The 18,974-nt window shown below is 40.3% G+C and overlaps 1 protein-coding gene across 3 annotated transcripts in view; it reads left to right on the top strand.

The window, feature by feature from the left end:
- The window catches only part of TXNDC11 (thioredoxin domain containing 11), a 113,251-nt gene that overhangs the window by 6,823 nt on the left and 87,454 nt on the right, over window positions 1-18,974 (top strand). For 2 of the 3 annotated variants that reach the window (XM_030579046.1, XM_030579048.1), the window contains exons 2-4: window positions 1,976-2,192; window positions 6,385-6,482; window positions 8,851-8,980. In XM_030579046.1, the coding sequence (XP_030434906.1) occupies window positions 1,976-2,192; window positions 6,385-6,482; window positions 8,851-8,980 (445 nt within the window). Of the gene's footprint in view, window positions 1-1,975; window positions 2,193-6,384; window positions 6,483-8,850; window positions 8,981-18,974 lie in introns of those variants that run through there. The other variant, XM_030579047.1, reaches the window with a different exon arrangement.

Below are 18,974 nucleotides of genomic sequence, written 5' to 3'. Positions count from 1 at the left end.
ATGCCTATGTAATAGGATTCATCAGTTCATGTCAACATTTGTAATGCTGTGTCTTGATAAAAATAGCTTTTAAGATCTCTTTGAATATCTAACATTTGTCTTCAGTCCATTTTCTGAATATCAGTTTAGTTCCAAAAATATTTGGGTACTTGAAAGGCTTTTTTGAATGAGTATAAGCATGTAGGTATAGAATCACAGCTGGTTTAAATCAGCATTACTGAGTTATTATTAGTCTAGTATTAAACTAGTCTCTCCAAAATGTGGCTTCTTATATGAAACCATTTTTCAGGACCGTTTTTGCATCTTCTAAGTATGGTGAGTTAGTTGCATTAGAATGGTAATTAATTCCCATGTTAATATAAATATCTGTGTATTCAAGCAGCTTCTGAAGTTTTCAATAACAAAAACTCTAAGGAGATGTAACATAAAATTTTTGGTACTGTGTTTTTAGCTAGAGTATGTCATTTTCTACTTTATAATTCCTTAATACTGTTTTAATGAAGAATGTGTGTTTTTAGAAATGAAACACTTGCAATCAAAAGAATAACTTACAAATCATGAAGGATAACACAAAGTAGTATAAGTATTATGGGATAAATAGAAAAGGTTTTCCGCTTTAGTTAAAGGTATGAGCTGACAGTAAACTCTAGCGTGCTTTTTCTTATCTTTAATATTCTGCTTGTGTGTTTCTTTTTTTTAATTCTTGTAAAAGAAAGGTTTTGCAAATTAATCAAATGCTCAATATAAACTTTATTCTACAATAATTCCCAAATAAGAGAAAGTATAATGTACATTTTAAATAGAGATTTGTCAATATAAGAGGAAGGGATGAGAGAGCCCAGTTATGTGATTAGATTGCTTGGTTGTTTGCTTGAGAGAACTGTTTGCTGTGTATTTTTACTCCATTTAAAATGCTATTTTGGGTCAAACACAGTTCTCTTTAAGAAAGTGAATTTGGCTGTTATTTTCTTTAAATAAGATTTGTGCCCAGACAGTGACGTGTTGACAGTACCTTCACATTTAAAAGGAGATGTGTCTGTTTTGCCCTAAATGAATTTTGGCCTCTTTAATGATTAGTTCTGAGTTTGCAATGAAATAAGCTATAGCAGACATTTTACAAAATACAAAGTTGTAATAAGTAAAACATATTAATTACTCCTTCATAATACAATATAGAATAAAGAAATACTGAACACTTAGAAGACTAGCTAACTGTAATATTTTTACAGACATAGCTTTTATTTTACATCACTAAACTTTGACTAGTGTTTGTTCTCGTATCACCTAAAGTAGAAGAGTTAAAACAGGAGGAGGCCAGGGAAGAATTCCAAATAAACCTCTTATGCTGGCTATTTCTCATGCTAAAGAGAGATACTAAATTTGATAATTTAAGTGTTTGTGTCTATTAGGATTCATTCTGTGCTATATTGGTTTCGTAATTTGATTATTAATTGTGTTTGTGCAATAATTTGGTCAAGTAAGTTATTAATACTAGTTTATACTGTTGTCAGTTCCTTGATGAATTCATCTGATCTCCATTATAACCTCAATTTGATTATTGCATTGTTTAGTGTCTTAGAGAAGTGTAGCAAATTAATTAGCTTTATATTTGCTTGTTTAATTTATCAAAAAATTCATAAAAAGTAACCAAATTTTCTCTCAAGTGTCTGTGAGGTCCAAACAACCTATAAGGATATGAGGCCCACTGACACTCTCCTGAATTATGCTCCATTACCACTACAATATAATGCACAAGAATATGTCTGATAGAGTTTATTTCGTAAGGCCTATGTTTTATGACATGTCATAGAACTAAACCAGGTAATATAAATTTTTGTCATTTGTATCAATTTTGAAGATTTTTGTCATTGCATAACCTTTGCTAGGCTTCAGTAAACGAGTGTTTTGGAATGTTTACATATTTTTTTTGCTGCTGTATTATGTTGTCTAAGTACTGTCTTTTTCTTTCCCTTAGCCGAGCAAAAGATGTAACAATGGCAGCGAAAGTTCCAGTTAATTTCTTCTCCTCAAAATCTCCAGTCCTTGATCTTTTTCGGGGGCAACTGGACTATGCAGATTACATTCGCCAAGATTCTGAAGTTGTACTGTATTTTTTTTATGCCCCATGGTGTGGACAGTCCATTGCAGCAAGGGAAGAAATTGAACAAGTGGCAAGCAGATTGGCAGACCAGGTAATTCCAGTAAAGATGTTAATTAAAAAATGGCTTAGTTGGCCTTCACCCATTTCCAAACACTGCCTTTTTCTGATCATCTCATGGGATGTCAGTGGGACCTGGATGCTTATGTTTAGCCTATCCTCTTTAAATTAAATGCAGAAAAGCCCTGGTCTCCATTCTCTCACATATGTGTTATTCTCATTTGTAGGAGGGGAACTGTGTGAATTTCAAAAAGTAGAATTTTCTCATTATTCCTGAAAGGGGCTGGGGTTGCCTTTGTGCAGAAGTGGCAGCTCCTAACCTCCCAAATGCTTGAATCCTACGGGATCCACTGGCGGGACAGGCATACATATAGAGGTCCCTCTATCTTCACAGTGCTGCCCAGCTTCTGGACACTTCGGCCATGTCTACATCTAAAATTTTGCAGCGCTGGTTGTTACAGCTGTATTAGTACAGCTGTATAGGGCCAGCGCTGCAGAGTGGCCACACTTACAGCAACCAGCGCTGCAAGTGGTGTTAGATGTGGCCACACTGCAGCGCTGTTGGGCGGCTTCAAGGGGGGTTCGGGGAACGCGAGAGCAAACCGGGAAAGGAGACCAGCTTCGCCGCGGTTTGCTCTCGCGTTCCCGGAGCCACCCAGCAAACCGCAGGGAAGGAGACCTGCTTGCTCGGGGTTCCGGGAACGAGAGAGCAAACCGGGAAAGGAGACCAGCTTCGCCGCGGTTTGCTCTCGCGTTCCTGGAGCCACCCAGCAAACCGCAGGGAAGGAGACCTGCTTGCTCGGGGTTCCGGGAACGAGAGAGCAAACCGGGAAAGGAGACCAGCTTCGCCGCGGTTTGCTCTCGCGTTCCTGGAGCCACCCAGCAAACCGCAGGGAAGGAGACCTGCTTGCTCGGGGTTCCGGGAACGAGAGAGCAAACCGGGAAAGGAGACCAGCTTCGCCGCAGTTTGCTCTCGCGTTCCCGGAGCCACCCAGCAAACCGCAGGGAAGGAGACCTGCTTGCTCGGGGTTCCGGGAACGAGAGAGCAAACCGGGAAAGGAGACCAGCTTGATTACCAGAGGCTTCCTCCTTCCACGGAGGTCAAGAAAAGCGCTGGTAAGTGTCTACATTGGATTACCAGCGCTGGATCACCAGCGCTGGATCCTCTACACCCGAGACAAAACGGGAGTACGGCCAGCGCTGCAAACAGGGAGTTGCAGCGCTGGTGGTGCCCTGCAGATGTGTACACCTTCAAAGTTGCAGCGCTGTAACTCCCTCACCAACGCTGCAACTTTCTGATGTAGACAAGCCCTTCATGCCTACAGCTGTCCTAAAACTCCTATCAATGGGTTTCATGCCACAGTATGGGAAATGAGTGCAAATTACTACAGACTTAGGGCTTGTCTACACTAGCACTTTTGTTAGCAAAGCTTTTGTTGGGATTTGAAAAAAACACCCCACTGGCAGACATGAGTTTCACCAACAAAAACGCCAGTGTGGCTAGTGTTATATTGGTGGGAGACGCTCTCTCGCAGACATAGCTACCGCCACTCGTTGTGGGTGGTTTAATTATGCCAGCAGGAGCGCTCTCTCCCGTCAGCATAGATTGACTACACAGAAGAGCTTACAGCAGCACTGCTGAAGTGGTACAGCTGTGCTACTGTAAGGCCTGTCATGTAGAACTGGTAACTTTGGGCTCACGTGCTCCTTAATTTTGTGGGGAAGTGTGAGAGAGTGCTCTAGACTTTTTCTGAAGGGTTTTAATTGTGTGTGTGACTGAATCAATCTCCCAAGTGCATATTTTTCTAGAGGCAACCTCTGTGCCTTCAAGATGATGGAGAGATAGTGTGGTTCTCCTATCCCCTAGAGAAGTCACAAAGGAGGTTTCATTATGAGGAAGGGATTTTGGACATTTGTTTAATCTTTCAGCATACTAAGCCTTGAAAATTTTGAGCTCCAAGAGGTGAATTTTTCCTGAAATGAATATCATATGAAAAGAAAGAAGTGGTTTAAAATGGAACATTGTTTAACCTTAACTGTAGTGAACAGAACCAGGTAAACACGATGAGGGCCTGGTCAGCTTAACTGAAAACCAGTCAGTGATTGTGTTGGTTATCTGCAAAGCACCTTTTAATATGTACTAATGTCTTCTTCCGTATACTTTCCTTCCAGTTGAGTGCTGTTTCTTCTCCTTTTTTTTTTTTAAAGTTTAATTACTACCTTTCTACTTTGCTCAGAATGGTCTAGAAATGAGTCACCATTTCTAAATTTATTTAAACTGAAAACAATATCAATACCTAAAATCCAGTTCTTTCTTGCTTTGGATCATTCCCTTTCTGCCTTTCCAAACACCAAGAAATAGGTTTTTTTAAAAGAGTATATTTCACCTTTTTGGAAACTTCAGTTGGTGCGCCTCTGAATCAGTCAGGTTGTTTGACCAGTTATAGAAGTAAAAAACTAGCACACAGCATTTTTCAGAAAAGAAACAGGAAATCACATACCACATCTGTTTTGGATTTTGGTAATTATGTTTGAAATTTTTATTTGATACAGTTAATTATTATTATTAATAATATTTATTGCAGTAATGCTTAAAGACCAATCAAGAATGGCATAACGTACAAACATAGTGAACAGTCTTTTCCCTGAAGAGCTTACAGTCTAACTCAGTGGTCCCCAACATGGTGCCTGCGGGCACCATGGCGCCCGCCTAGTGCTCAGCAGGGGAAAGAAGCCGCAACTCTGCGGTTGCCAGGGACAGAGAACTCCAGGGCTTCTCTGTCCCCAGCAGGCGCCGGGCTGTGGCTTCTTCCGGCCCTGCGCCTGCCAGGGACAGAGAACTCCAGGGCTGTGGGCTCAGGTGCTCTCTGTCCCCGGCAGGCGCAGGGCCGCACCTTCTCCCCAGCTTCAGAAGCCAGAGAGAAGCTGCGGCCCTGCGCCTGCCATGGACAGAGAACTCCAGGGCTGCGGGCGCCGGTAGTCTCTGTCCCTGGCAGGCGCAGGGCTGCAGCTTCTCTCCGGCTTCAAGAAAAGAAGCCGTGGCCCCGTGCCTGCCAGGCACAGAAAACTCTGGGGCTGCAGAGAAGCTGCGACCCCGTGCCTGCCAGGCACAGAGAACTCTGGGGCTGCAGAGAAGCCGCGGCCTCGTGCCTGCCAGGCACAGAGAACTCTGGGGCTGTAGAGAAGCCGCGGCCTCGTGCCTGCCAGGCACAGAGAACTCTGGGGCTGCAGAGAAGCCGCGGCCTCATGCCTGCCAGGCACAGAGAACTCTGGGGCTGCAGAGAAGCCACGGCCCCGCGCCTGCCAGGCACAGAGAACTCCAGGGCTGCAGGCGCAGGTGTTCTCTGTCCCCGGCAGGCGCGGGGCCCACCCAGTGCCTAGCAGTGGGGAGATGCCAGGCCCCCCCGCCTGCTGGGGACAGAGTACTCCGGGGTTGCAGCCTGCGCAGTTTCTCTCAGGCTTCTCACTTCACTGCCCAGAACTGCCACCAAAAAAACCCCAAAACCAAAACTGCTCCGCCTCTGCAGAATGGACCGAATGTTGCCCCGTAGCATATGCTGACACAGGCACCTGCTTGCTCTACTGGTGCCTGGAGCTGACCCTGTATGTGAGTATTCTTCCTGCGCTGATACTGCTGTTTTCTTGTGCTTTGCAATTTATTATTTTTTTAACATTTTGCTCCAGAATGAGTGGTTCAAATAAGACACAACGTACGTATTGTTTCAACCCAGAGTGGGAAGAATATTAAATATTTTTTTTGTATTATTTAATGTACAAATACAAAATAAGCCTTGAAAAATTGTTGGCACTCGCCACACTCTTCTGAAAATATGAATGTGCTACTGGCCACAAAAAGGTTGGGGACCACTGATCTAACTAGACAAGACAAAGACAGAATGGGAGAAGGGATATAATAAGAGTGAACATATGATGGCAGCAAATGTTATGTCAGTTTCTTGATTTTTATTTTTTATTTTATTTTTGTGTGTGTATGGATTTAGTTAGAAGAAGATAAGATAAATGGAAAGAAAAGTGAAGAGAAAGGGGACATAGCAGGAAAAGGTGAAGGGGAATAGAAAAGAGGGTAAGAGGGGCAGTTGTGGGGTGAACCTGAGATGAAGAGATTTTGGAGGGCAGGGGAGAAAGAGGGTTGTAGCAAACAGCTAATCGGCACAGGATAGAGAAAGTCATGGTGATGTGTTTTGTACCTTTGGTCTGTTCTGCAGGTGCTGTTTGTGGCAGTTAACTGCTGGTGGAACCAGGGGAAATGCAGGAAACAGAAACATTTCTTTTATTTTCCTGTGATATATTTGTACCATCGGAGGTAAGAGTTTCACAAATGTGATTTATCTGCATTTTAGATTGCTGGTAGAAGAATATCATGGAAATATCAAGAATACAGTTTGTAATACCAGGGCTGCAGGATGAAGTTCATCCCTGTGCAGAGGCCCTGTAGAAAACCTGTGAACTATTTACACCCCCACAGGCCCTGAATGGGATTTAAGTGACTCAAAGGCCTTATGCTGCCCTTTGTACTTGGCTGAATTTCACCTCTTGTGAATAGTCACTTAGCCTGTCCATTGTTTTGTCCTTAAGCAAAATTCCCATTGACTTCCATGGGAATTTGCCTCAGATGAGGATTCAAGAATTTGGACCTATATTATTTGTTTTATTTTTAATATTTCCTGCTTGCTTTGGGGGTGGGTAGCATCGTTTGGTCTCAAGTCAGGAAAGCACCCCTACTGGGGACAGCACTTATGTGCTTAAGTCCCACTGAAGTCAGTGGGATTTAAGCATGTACTTAAAATTAAGCAGATGCTTAGGTCTTTTTCTGAATTGGGGCCTGTACAATGTTAAGCTGTGAAAGTTTGGCATCCCTGCTGTCCCTTTACATCTTTTCTTTTTTTGATTTTTGTCTGAACTTGAAAATAAGGCACTGAGCATATAGCCTTACACTAGTTTCAGTGGAGGCAGGTGCTGTGCAGGCTCCCACATACATTTCTACCTGTGCACTTTAGTCCTGCACTGTGGCTCCCTATCTTTTCCAGTCCTGCATTTCTCCCTTGAGTAGTCAGCTAGTCATGTAAACTGTGCAACATTGTTTTATTTGCACATGTTTAGTAATGCTTCAATTCTCAACTCATTTTTTGTAGATGAGGGGAGAATGCTGAAATTTGCTGTCAGCTGAAATGCAGGGCTTGTCTACCTACACAGGTTGCACTGATATAACTTAAAACAGTATAAGAACTGATTTAGTTAAATCAGTGCAAATTCTGATGTTGACACACATCATTGATTTATCTCAAGTCTGTAAATTTTTCAGTACAAACTAAATCAATATAAGCCAAGTTTAAATTGATGTGAGGGTCCATGTAGAAAGTTGCACCAAAATAATGAAAGGTTTCAATTACAACTGATTTACTTATTTCACTTTGTATTTACCAGCCCTCAGATAGTTACATGTTAAGCTCTAAAGCATATTTTTCCACCAGTATGATTTGGATTATTGTGGTCTTTGTGCTTAGGAGGGTGCTAAATTCCTTAATGTAGCAGATTTTTGCTTAGACTCTTCATTTTATGTATAAATGTGTATTTAAAAATAAAATTCCCAAACAAACAACAAACACCACTCTATAGGTCATTATAAACTAGTGTGCTTGAATTGCTTATGCTGTGTAGATGGACTCCTCTACCTCTCCCAAGGTGTTGAACTTCTAAAATTGTATATTGTGCATGCAGAGTAATATTTTTCCATAAATTTTTCTGACCTATGCATTACATAATAATGTTCCTGTGTATTGATATAATGCATGTTGCTAGCAATCCAAAGAGCTGTAATAATACCAGTTGACATGATCCAGTGGAATGCCTCTGAACCAATTTGATCTTTATGAATACATGGTATCTTTTAATGCAGAGTAATATTTTTCTTATAATGTTATATATATTACATATAAATATGTGCAAAACTACATCAAGGTTCTAAGTGACTCCCACAGAGGGAATACGAATGAGAGAGTTAAGACTACACTTTATGCTTTTAATTTGATTTTATGTACTACACCTAACTTTCTTTTGATTGATTTATTTCATTGTGCAGTGTGGTGTTAAATCTAATCAGATGACAGTTAACAGATTCCCACCTGTGAAAGCCTACTTCATTCTTGCATCATTCATGTGTGATGGAGTAGCAGTATTTGCACCTGTCTAGTTTAATTCTTTCTTGTTTTCTTTTTTAATCCTCAAGGATTTTTTAAATCTATATCTTTGCAGTTGTGTGTCTATTGAAGTGTATGGACAAAGCAGAACAGCCTATCGCTCCACATGCTAATTAGACCATTTTGTAATTTTTGCCTGTCTTTTATCACTTTTTTTTAATAAGACTCAGAGGTTGTCTTAATTCCCAGATCCTTACTATCACACACAATCATAGACTCTTTATCAGAGTCTCTGTTATTTCAGTAGGTAAATTCTTAATGGGTCTCCCTTCTAGTCACTTAATACTGATACTCTATCAGTTACAGAAGTTACTCTTATTCAGCATTAGGAACATCCTCTGCTCTCTAGGGACTGAGCATGGTGTCTCTGTATTACTTTCAGCCTCTGCCATCTCAACCAGGGACTCCATTGTTAATTTAGTGGTCGCAGCTTAACCTTCAAATCTTAATGTATTATTATTTTTTTGGTACTAGTTTTGGACCAATTGAATACAAAGGCCCTATGAGTGCTGTTTATATTGAAAAGTTTGTTCGCCGGGTGATGACACCACTACTCTACATCTCGTCTCGATCAAAATTACTAGATTTCCTCTCAAATTATGAGGTACTTGTCTCTCTTGTCTAGTATTACCATTTGTGGTTTTGAAAGGGTTTGATTTGTTTCAGGATTAAATCTGACCTTCTCCAAATCAGTAGGTTCTTTCAGGGTCTCAGAAACCTGCAGTGCATCTCAAGTGTTTTTACAATTATAACACATGTGAAATGACAGACCAATAATACCAGTTCCTAATACACTGGCTACATATTTCCTGCATTATACGAATTTCAATGTTTCCCTAGTTTATGATTATTAATTTGTTTTATAGTAGTGTCTAGAGACCACAACCAAGAATGTGACTCCTCTGTATCAGGTGTTGTATAGTTTCTGCCCCAAAGGATTTACAGTTTAAGTTTGGAATGCAGTCAAAGGATGAATAATAGAATTAATGTTTAAAATAAAAGTCAAAGTAATATTACAAATTTCTAATAAATGAGAATATCAGTCAAGTAAAAGCTCACATTAAATCAAATGAATTACTGGCTTCTAGAGACATACTACAAATAAATACAGGTTATCGAATTTGTTTAACGTCACACTTTTAATCCACATCAAGGGATGTTGCATTGTGTTTGACTAGCTTTCAGTTTCTGGTGTGTACTTACACTGTGGCAGTGCCCAAAATGGGGTAGGTTGCTTTCCAAACACACATTAAAATATGGTCTCTGCTTTGAAGAGTGTGCAATCTAAAAAGAGAGACAAATGAAGGCCAGGGAAAAGAGATACCACATGCAAGCAAAGTTATCTGGGTGCTGATTGGCACATGTCATTTTAGTTGCATTTTTTTGTTTCTGTATATGGAAAGATTGTGGAAGAGATGAGGACTGATAAATAGAGCATAGATTTGATGTGCATAGGAACAAGAGGAATGATGGACAGCAGGGAAGTCTGAGACTTAAGTGTGGGGAGAAAGAGGAAAATGGAGATGGGAAAATAGCGAGTGGGATAGTTTAGATGGGGTGGGGAGCATGGTGGCCAGAAAGTAAGGTCCTAATGCGAAGGGGGTTTGGTCAGAGAGAAGCAAGAGCAAAAAACAGTCAACAAAATGTGAAATTTGACTAGTTCAAATTTGAAGTTTCCAGTGAGATCAGGAGACAGAGGTGTAAGAAGTCCCTGCTAATGCTGCTGTTCCTCCTCTGAATTGCTCTGAAGTGCCTCTGACTAATGTGGAGCCCCCATATGTTTGTTGTGTGTGTGCTGCCACAAAATGGGAGCTGCTGAGCCCCCCTCTCTATTGCAGCTGCCACCTTAGTTTCTCTTGCTCCCAGCAGGATCCAGTTTTTGACTAATAAAAGGCTGCTTGTCCCTGCTCTCCATCCTTGTCTCAGCAGGTACTTGAGGTGTGGCTTAATCTTGTGACCATGATGCCTGTCTTCCCTCACTACCAGTCCACCATTATGGTCAGTGGGTTACAGTAAAACTTAGGGCTACATTCTCTTCTCAGTCCATAGTGGAATGTCATAGGGAAGTTTTGCAGAGATCAGGGTAGTATGTGGCTTTTATGTAATAAGTAAACTTTTAGTTATCATTATTTCTATTTGTTCAGTTCCTTATTGTCACATTTGGTACCACTGAGTGGGGAAAATGTACTCCCCTTTTAGGATTATGACTGCTTCTGCCGTTTGATTATCTTCTTTCCTCATTCTCCTTTTTTCAGTTTCTTTCCCTTTTTCTTTGTGTGTTTCCTTTTGCCTTCCCTCTGTATTTTCTTCTCTGCAGCGACATTTTCCACACTATTTGGGTTTTGCTCCCACAGATGGTCAACAATGAAATGTTTAATGTGGACAGTAACATTTCAGTGAGTTTTAGCACTTGTCTCAATGAAATTAATGGCTGATGGGGATTCACAACTCTCATCCTCATTTTTTCAAGTAGTCCATTGATTCAGGTGGACATAATAGCTTCTGCTACACTTGATTCATGTTTGGAAGATTTTCTTCACAACCATGAGGGCAAGAGGTATTTTTTTTAATTAAATCTTAGATTATTAATATGCCTCTGGTTTCAAGTTTCAGATTTCAGTACGATCAATAAGGATCAAATCCAGTCAGAATTCCTTTTATCACATCAAGTAGTCTCTGAACAATTGAATGCCTTACCCCTTATTCAGGCCAGACTCTAACTGAAGTTAATAAAAGATTGTCCTATGCAGTGAATATGAGAACAATCCCGAAGAGCTTGGAAGACCATGATATCAGTGTATATTGTACATACAATATGGGGTAGGGGGAGGAGAAAATAATGTGGACTAGTACTTTTAACAAGTAGATCTCAAAAATGACAAATTGTGAGAAGTGGTACCTCTTGTGCATACTTTCTTTTATATGGCCATTATGTCTGCGCAGCTGAATAACATACCTTCCAAGATGTGATAATGTACTTTAGCTGGGTCTTGCTGCCTCTGAAAACAGTTCTCAAAGAGAAAGTGGAACAGTGATGCATGGAAGTGTGTGTGTGTGTGTATATTTTCTGGGAAAGATAGTTTTGCCAGAGTCACTTATATCTACAAAAGGAATTAAATTTAGAGTTCAACCTACCCTCTTTCCTTAACTCACTCTGTTGTACTTAGGCCTTTTAGGGGAATGCCAAAAGATTGGACGCAGCTATATATATTGTCTGTTCAGTGTTGCAAAACTTATTTTTCTTGCTGCTATGGGGTGAGTTTGTGATTGCTTGAGGATTGCTTTTTTTGTTTGTTTTTTTGCTGAATTTCCTTGTTTTATTAATTTAAATCCAACTTTTTATACATTTAATTTATTGTAGTCATGTGATTTAACACAGTGGCTCTCAATCTTTACAGTATACTATACCCCTTCTAGGAATCTGATTTGCCTTGCGTCCCCCCAAGTGTCATCTCACTTAAAAACTACTTGCTTACAAAATCAGACATAAAAATATAAAAGTGTCACCGCACACTATCACTGAAAAATTGCTTACTTTCTCATTTTACCATATAATTATAAAATAAATCCACTGGAATATAAATACAGTACTTACATTTCAACGTATACTATATAGAGCAGTATAAACAAGTCATTGCCTGTATGAAAATTTAGTTTGTGCTGACTTCACTAGTGCTTTTTATATAGCCCGTTGTAAAATGAGGCAAATATCTAGATGAGTTGATGTACCCCAGAAGACCTCTGTTTACCCCCAAGAGTATGTGTACCTCTGGTTGAGAACCACTGGTTTACCATATCTCATCTAATATTAAGGACAAGAAGACTTCATGATTTAACAGTCTTTACAATGTAGTAGCATCAGAAATGGATGGAGATTGTGAGTTAAGCCAGTGCTAGTGTAACTCTCACACCGCCTGGGTGTGATGTTCTGTCCCATCTGGTGGCACCAAGAGCACTTAGAGAGAGTTAAATGAGTCTGCTCTCCAGCCTCAGCTCATGCGGTAGAGGCTCTCATGCACTAAGTTCCAAGGGCCCCAGGTTCAATCCCACCCCACGACCAGGGTCTGTTGGTGTTACAGGTGGGGGCTTGTCTGGGATTTGAACTGGGAAGTCTCTGAAGCTCGGGACGCGCTTCCTCAGCTAGGGGAAGTATGTAACCCACAGACCCTGGGTGTGATGTTCTGTACCATCTGGTTGCTCCAAGACCACTTAGAGAGAGAAAATGAGTCTGTTACACTAGCTGCTGTGCATGCATACTAGCAAGAGCTTTCCTTTTTTTATCTCTGAGACATCTTCCTTTTTGGTTAATGAAAGTGATGTAGTACATTCTTGAGGACTGTTGTCACAACTATATAACTAGCAGTTTTTCACAAATATACATCATGAGATATTAAATATATTTAAAGTGAAGCGAACCTGTCAGTAGTATATATTACAAAGGTAGATAAAGCAGTTGCATTTCTTTCATGCAAACGTGTAATTTCATAGCTACTTGACTGATTAAGAAGTGTATCTCTGTTTGTGATGTTTGATTCTTCTTTTGCTTTTTGGGGTTACAACTGGCAAACTTTTCCTTCTAGGTGAGGGCATCCAACATCCTCTTAAGAATAGCTATAAATTGGTAAGGTCTGATAAACGTATGTAATATTCTTTCTAGAAACAAAATGGGCACTTGAGTTCTAGGATACTGATAGATGCTCTTAAAATTGGGCTGTATTTAAAAAATAACTTATTCTATTGAGATATCGTTTGTGATCGTTTCTCTGAAACATAAAAGCAGCCTCAGGTAGCCATTGCTTATATCAAAATGCAAGGTTGTGCCAAATGTGTTCCAAAGTTCAGACAAATACAATTGTCAAATAATTTAGGTGGAGAACAATTTTCTGTTTTGCAATCTGGTATGTATAAGAAAGAAGCTGTATGCTACAAGATTGATTTCTGGGGAAGGATCTTCAGCTGGATGAGTTGAAATTGTATTTTGAAGAATGTTATATCTTCAAAACAAAGAATGATGCAACTTGAAACATGAGGCAAACAAGTTTCAGAGTGGTAGCCGTATTAGTCTGTATCAGCAAAAAGAACAAGGAGTACTTGTGGCACCTTCAGCAGGAGTCCCCAACGCGGTGCCCGTGGGTGCCATAGCGCCCGCGGGGGCATCTAAATGCACCCGTGTCCTGCGGTCGAGCATCCAGAAATTTGGCAGCATTTCGGCGGATACTCGACTGCTGCCACAGTCCTTCGTCTCACGCCTGCCAAACGAAAAGGTTGGGGACCACTGCCTTGGAGACTAACAAATCTTTTGAGCATAAGCTTTTGTGGGCTAAAGCCCACTTCATCAGATGCATACAGTGGAAAATACAGTAGGAAGATATATATGCATCTGATGAAGTGGTCTTTAACTCATGAAAGCTTATGATCAAATAAATTTGTTAGTCTCTAAGGCGCCACAAGTACTTCTTGTTCTTCAAGCAAACAAAGACTTTTGGATTACTTCTGATTTGTGGCACCAGGAGATGTCATGAGGAAGAGCCCAAAGCCTGAGAAAGACAGTGAAAAGGAGGAGGGTCTATATGGTGTCTAGGTCCCATATTGTTTAAGGGATTATACATCAGGAAATAAGGCCCTCATCTTGTAGAGGGATTGCTACAAGCAGATCCACATGTTGACATGAATTCCTTTGCAGAATCTAGGTTTGTAATTTATGGGTTGGTCTAAATGGCAGCCACTGCCAGACATGCAAGGTGGGCATAAGATATTTTCTAATGGTCACTTCTGGTAGCAGACATGCTGTGACATTCTGCACTGGCTGCAAGACATAGGGTTGCATTGTGACAGCCTGGAATAGGGGGAATTGCAGTAGTTAAACTGAAATGAGAAAGCCTTGGGTGGCATTGGTGAGACTGAACTTTGGTGGCAAATTCTTTTCTTCTGTTCTGACAGATATGTTAGTTGCACTTTGTGAAGGATTATTTTCCTTTTAAAAGGACAAACTGCTGTTTTTGAGCTCCAGTTATTGTATACACACAGATTCTTATTTGTCTTTCTCTTTTTTTGAACGTTTTATTTACAGCTTTATGCAGTAAAAATGATAATGCGACAGTGAGAAATGTACATTGATTTTAGCAGACATAGTCTATATAAATGAATAGGGCTATTCTTTTAACTTTTAAAAGGTGATTTATCTTGACTTTTGATTGTGATGACTGAAAAAATTTAAAGAGTTTTTATTTAAAAAGCTTTCCCCCCTTCTCTCTTTTTTTTAAATTTTTTTAGGGCTAATATCGTTTTAGACTTTTATATTCATGCCTAGCAGTGTTGCTTTGTGGTTTGAGCAAAGAAATGATGGTCAGGAGTGACTGACTTCTATTCCTGTTTCTGCCCCTGATTTGCTGTGTCACCCTGGACAACTCTTTTTGTCAATTCTGTCATTTTGAAATGGATACTAATTTTTACCTACCTCCTTATGGCTTCTGGGATTTATTTAATATATGTAAGGTGCTTTGATATTCTCCAATGGAAGAAGCCATAGAAATACAAAGTATTCTTTTTAAAATAATAATATTCAGCAGTTAAACATCATTTATATTTTCAGTGCACATTCAAACTCTTTTTCTCTCCCACTCTTCTATGTCCTTGCAAAGTCAGCAACGTTAATTTTACATCTGGCACATTCTCACATTCTGTTTTTATAGGACAGTCTCTTATATCAGAGAAAACAAATTCTTGTTGGTTCCAGTGTAAAGGGGACCAAAAAATAGGTCTGCTTTGTCTTCCTGCCCTCACTCATTTATGGCTAAATGTATGTTCTCCAAGCGCTATGTCAGCTGTTCCATGACTCCTGCCGGTACTATGGACAACTGTATTATGGTAAAGAAGAGGAAGAGGGGGAAATATCAGCCAACTCCAGAAATCAGAGCACCAGTGAGATTGAAGCTGCCAGCCACAAGTGGGAGAGGCAAGAGTAGAGAAGAAGGGAATTGGGCAGCTGTGCCATAAGTCTAGGTAGTGGGGAGAGAAAAGGACCCAATGGCTGGGCAGCATTTGCAGTGGAGAGGAAACCCAGAACACAAGGAAATGTCCAGGAAAGGAGAGGGTGAGAGAGGAACAGATCAATTAGGAGGGGAAGATAGGTTTAAAAGCAAAAGCAGACAATGTGATTCAAATTTTGCCATATTAAAAAGCAGTAAAATATATATATAATTATTTTTCTAAAATTGCTTTTCCGTGTAAGCCCAGGGACAATGTACAGCTGTGGATGGGAGAGGATGTGGTCCCTGAAATAATTTCTGAATTATGATGATGTTCACTGTGAAAAAGTTGGAGAATCTCTGTCCTGAGGCATAGGTGTTTTGGATTGGAGAACAGGAAACATGAGCAGATTTCTATGAACTTCCTCTCCAACAGTGCACTATTTTTTTGTCTAGCCTCTGATGTTGACCCTCATCTTTTGCATGCTAAAATGATAATATCTTATAGTAAGAAGAAACCAAATATTTACCATGACTGATCAGCAGTCATTTTGATTTCCAGCTTTTTATAGATAGACCAAAACCCTACAGTGTGTACATTGTGATTTCGTGTGTTTGGACCAGGGGAGAGGTCTGTGAAAAGACAGTTTACTGTGAATTATTCTTGTAGTGATTTCACTGATCTTATTTTTGGGATTCTTTGTTTGTGAGAGACATAGGAAAATCTCAGAATACCATTTGGTTTCTTAGAATATTTAAACTATTTCTGAGCAGAATACTTCTATTTTTTCTTATTGTGTCAGGGGACACATTTTGTATGGGACTGAAGTGATATATTTGGGGAAATTAGCAATTCATATTTACAAGTGTCCCTGTTCTTCCTCAGACATTTACGCAGACAAAAAGTACATCAGAAGTGATATTCTTCAAAATTGAATGTACAAAACATTTTTGATCATGTCGGAAAGGATGTAGAGAATTTTGATCAACATTTGACTTCATTTTGACATCTTATCTATCTATTTATATTTCTTAGAATTATTGATGAGTAGAATGTTTCAAATCCTGTAATTTATGTGAAATTTAAGATGAAAATAGCAAATTGATGGGAAAGTGACACACTACTGTATAACAAAAATAGATTAGTAAAGATATTAATAGACTGCAAAGCTATACTTAATGCCACAAGAGGGCCACAAACCCTGTGATAAAATACCTAGTTGAAAAATGTCTTATTTTCTACATTTGAAAGTGCTGATTCTTCTCTCCTTAACACTAGTATAGAACTCTATTGAAGGCAGCAGTGAATGTACATCATTGTAAAAATGGTATGAGATCAGAATTGGAATTGCTTGAGAGATGCAGGAAAAATTGCAGAATAGTATTGGGGGTTTTAGACAACTGCCTCCCCCTTCCAAAAAAGATTTAAATTACTTCAGGAGTAAGATATACTGCTTCTAAGAAAGCTCTGGGTCTGTGTCCAGACTGCCTGTGTTTTTTGAGTTAGAACATCTAACAGTTATTTTAACAAAATGTTAATCTCTGACTCAGTTTTTCAGCTGTTTAACCAGATTATTCAGGAGCAACATCCTCCATCTGAGGTGCTTAAGCAGCAGACTTTTTCCTTCAGTAGTGTGACGTGAGAGGTCTAACTGGCCTAAGAAGAGTAAACAAAAGACACAAAGGTGCACAGCATACTTGCCCTCTCCACATCTAAGGGAGACCTAGCTGGAAGGAGCTCTTCGTAACACCAGCTCCCCCTTTTGCTCCAGCTCCGGGAAAATACCTCCTGATCAGTGCAAGTTGAATGGGTCATTTGTTCACCAGCTGCTTAGGAAGCTGGCTCTCATCTCTGCTACAGCAGTGCCTAGCTTGAGAGCAGTGGTAAGGGAACAATCTCCATCGTAGCCTGTGTCTGTCTAAGGAAAATTGAACTATACACTTCAGGAATTAGTCAGAATTCTCCCTCCTTTTCCTTTCTGCCACGCTAGGTCAGTAGCAGGGAGATGTTCCCACTGGACAACTCAGCTCGCTGTACACACAGGAAAGTGGACAGCCTTCATTTCTGTGAAGCTACCTCACCTCAGTCCTCAGTTCCTTCCTTAACTTTTAAGAGCCTTAGCTGATATAGGACATATAGTGCTTATCATTGGTGATTTTGGGCCCAAAAGATAAATTTCCTCTTTAAAGTGTTCCTCTCCTTAAGAACAATGAGGAGTCTGGTGGCACCATAAAGACTACAAGATTTAATTGGGCATAAGGTTTCATGGGTAAAAAACCCCACTTCTTCAGATGCATTGAGTGAAAATTACAGTGGGGTTTTTTACCCACAAAAGCTTATGCCCAAATAAATCTGTTAGTCTTTAAGATGCCATCGAAGTCCTCATTGTTTTTGTGGATACAGATTGACACGGCTACCCCCTGATACTCCTCTCCTTAAGATGCACCACTGTTCTCCTGAGGGTGCTCCTGGACAGTGCTTAGGAACTTCCATCTTAATGGACAAAACAGTGCTTGCTCTCTCTCTTCCCATCCCCCTAATACTGCCACCTATCTCTGGTACTTACTTCAGGCCTTAAGAAGAAGGATAAATTCAGCCAGAGTGGTGCTAAGTGACTTTGCATATGTCTATGCTTCGACCTAGGACAGCTCAAGGGACATATCCACACTAACTCTGATCATGCTAGTGTGCTAAAAATAGAGAGTAGCTATGGGAGTATGAGGGGTTAGCGGCCCTGAGTGTCTGCCTAGCATCTTGGATGGTAAGTTCTCGGGATGGCTAGCCCCTGGCGCCACTGTGGCTACCCTCTATTTTGAGCATGCTAGCTTGATCAGAGCTAGTGTAGGTATGTCCGCTCAAGATGGAAATCTGACCTTGGAGCTTGAAGTATACACACATCTTTTGATTTTACTAGTCCCAGAAAAGTGAGGTAATCCCTGGTGACTCTGTCTCCCTTTCTCAAGAAGGGAGAAAGAAAGCATCCTTCATCAGACAGCAGTATAGATCCTGTCACTGCTCTAGTGCTGAAGAGAAAAACCCAAGACCATGGAGACATACTTCTTCCTCCCAATGAGATTGGGGGCAGATGGGTGTAAAATAGTTCAAGCAGCAGGACAAGACCAGATTGGAAAAAATCCAGAAGCCCTGAAACAGTCCTCATTCCCCAGTTCTTCCTCATTCACAGAAGAAGGGGAACTTTCAGAATCAAAACCAGCCAGTTTCAGAAGAGAGAGAGAAATCAAGAGGAGTTCCAAAGCAAACTGTCCATTTTACACCACACTAAAAAGAGAACTGAGAGCCCAGGGTAATTCAACCTCTCAAAAAACCTAGAAGAACAAATCTAGTAAAATAAGGCAAAATTAAGAGAACATTTCCCAGTATCTTCTAAGTAGCAGCTGTGTATCCACCTTCATTTGACCCTCCCCAGAATCAGTGAGTGTGTAGTCCATGAATCCCAGAAGTGACCAGAGATCCAGAACTTTTACACACTTCAAAAGAATGTCAGACTTCATGTTTCTTCCCAAAGTGGGAGCAGTGTGACTTCTTTTGTTTAAAGATACAGCTATACCTCTAGGTAACTTCCTTTGTCAAATTATTGGAAAAAGGCTGGAAGCTAGTTTAAGATTTTG

This window comes from Gopherus evgoodei, chromosome 10 (assembly GCF_007399415.2).
Source record: "Gopherus evgoodei ecotype Sinaloan lineage chromosome 10, rGopEvg1_v1.p, whole genome shotgun sequence".
In the NCBI taxonomy this organism is placed as follows: Eukaryota; Metazoa; Chordata; order Testudines; family Testudinidae; genus Gopherus; species Gopherus evgoodei.
The sequence above is the reverse complement of the archived record's forward strand: the minus strand, read 5'-3'. Positions and strand labels throughout refer to the sequence as shown.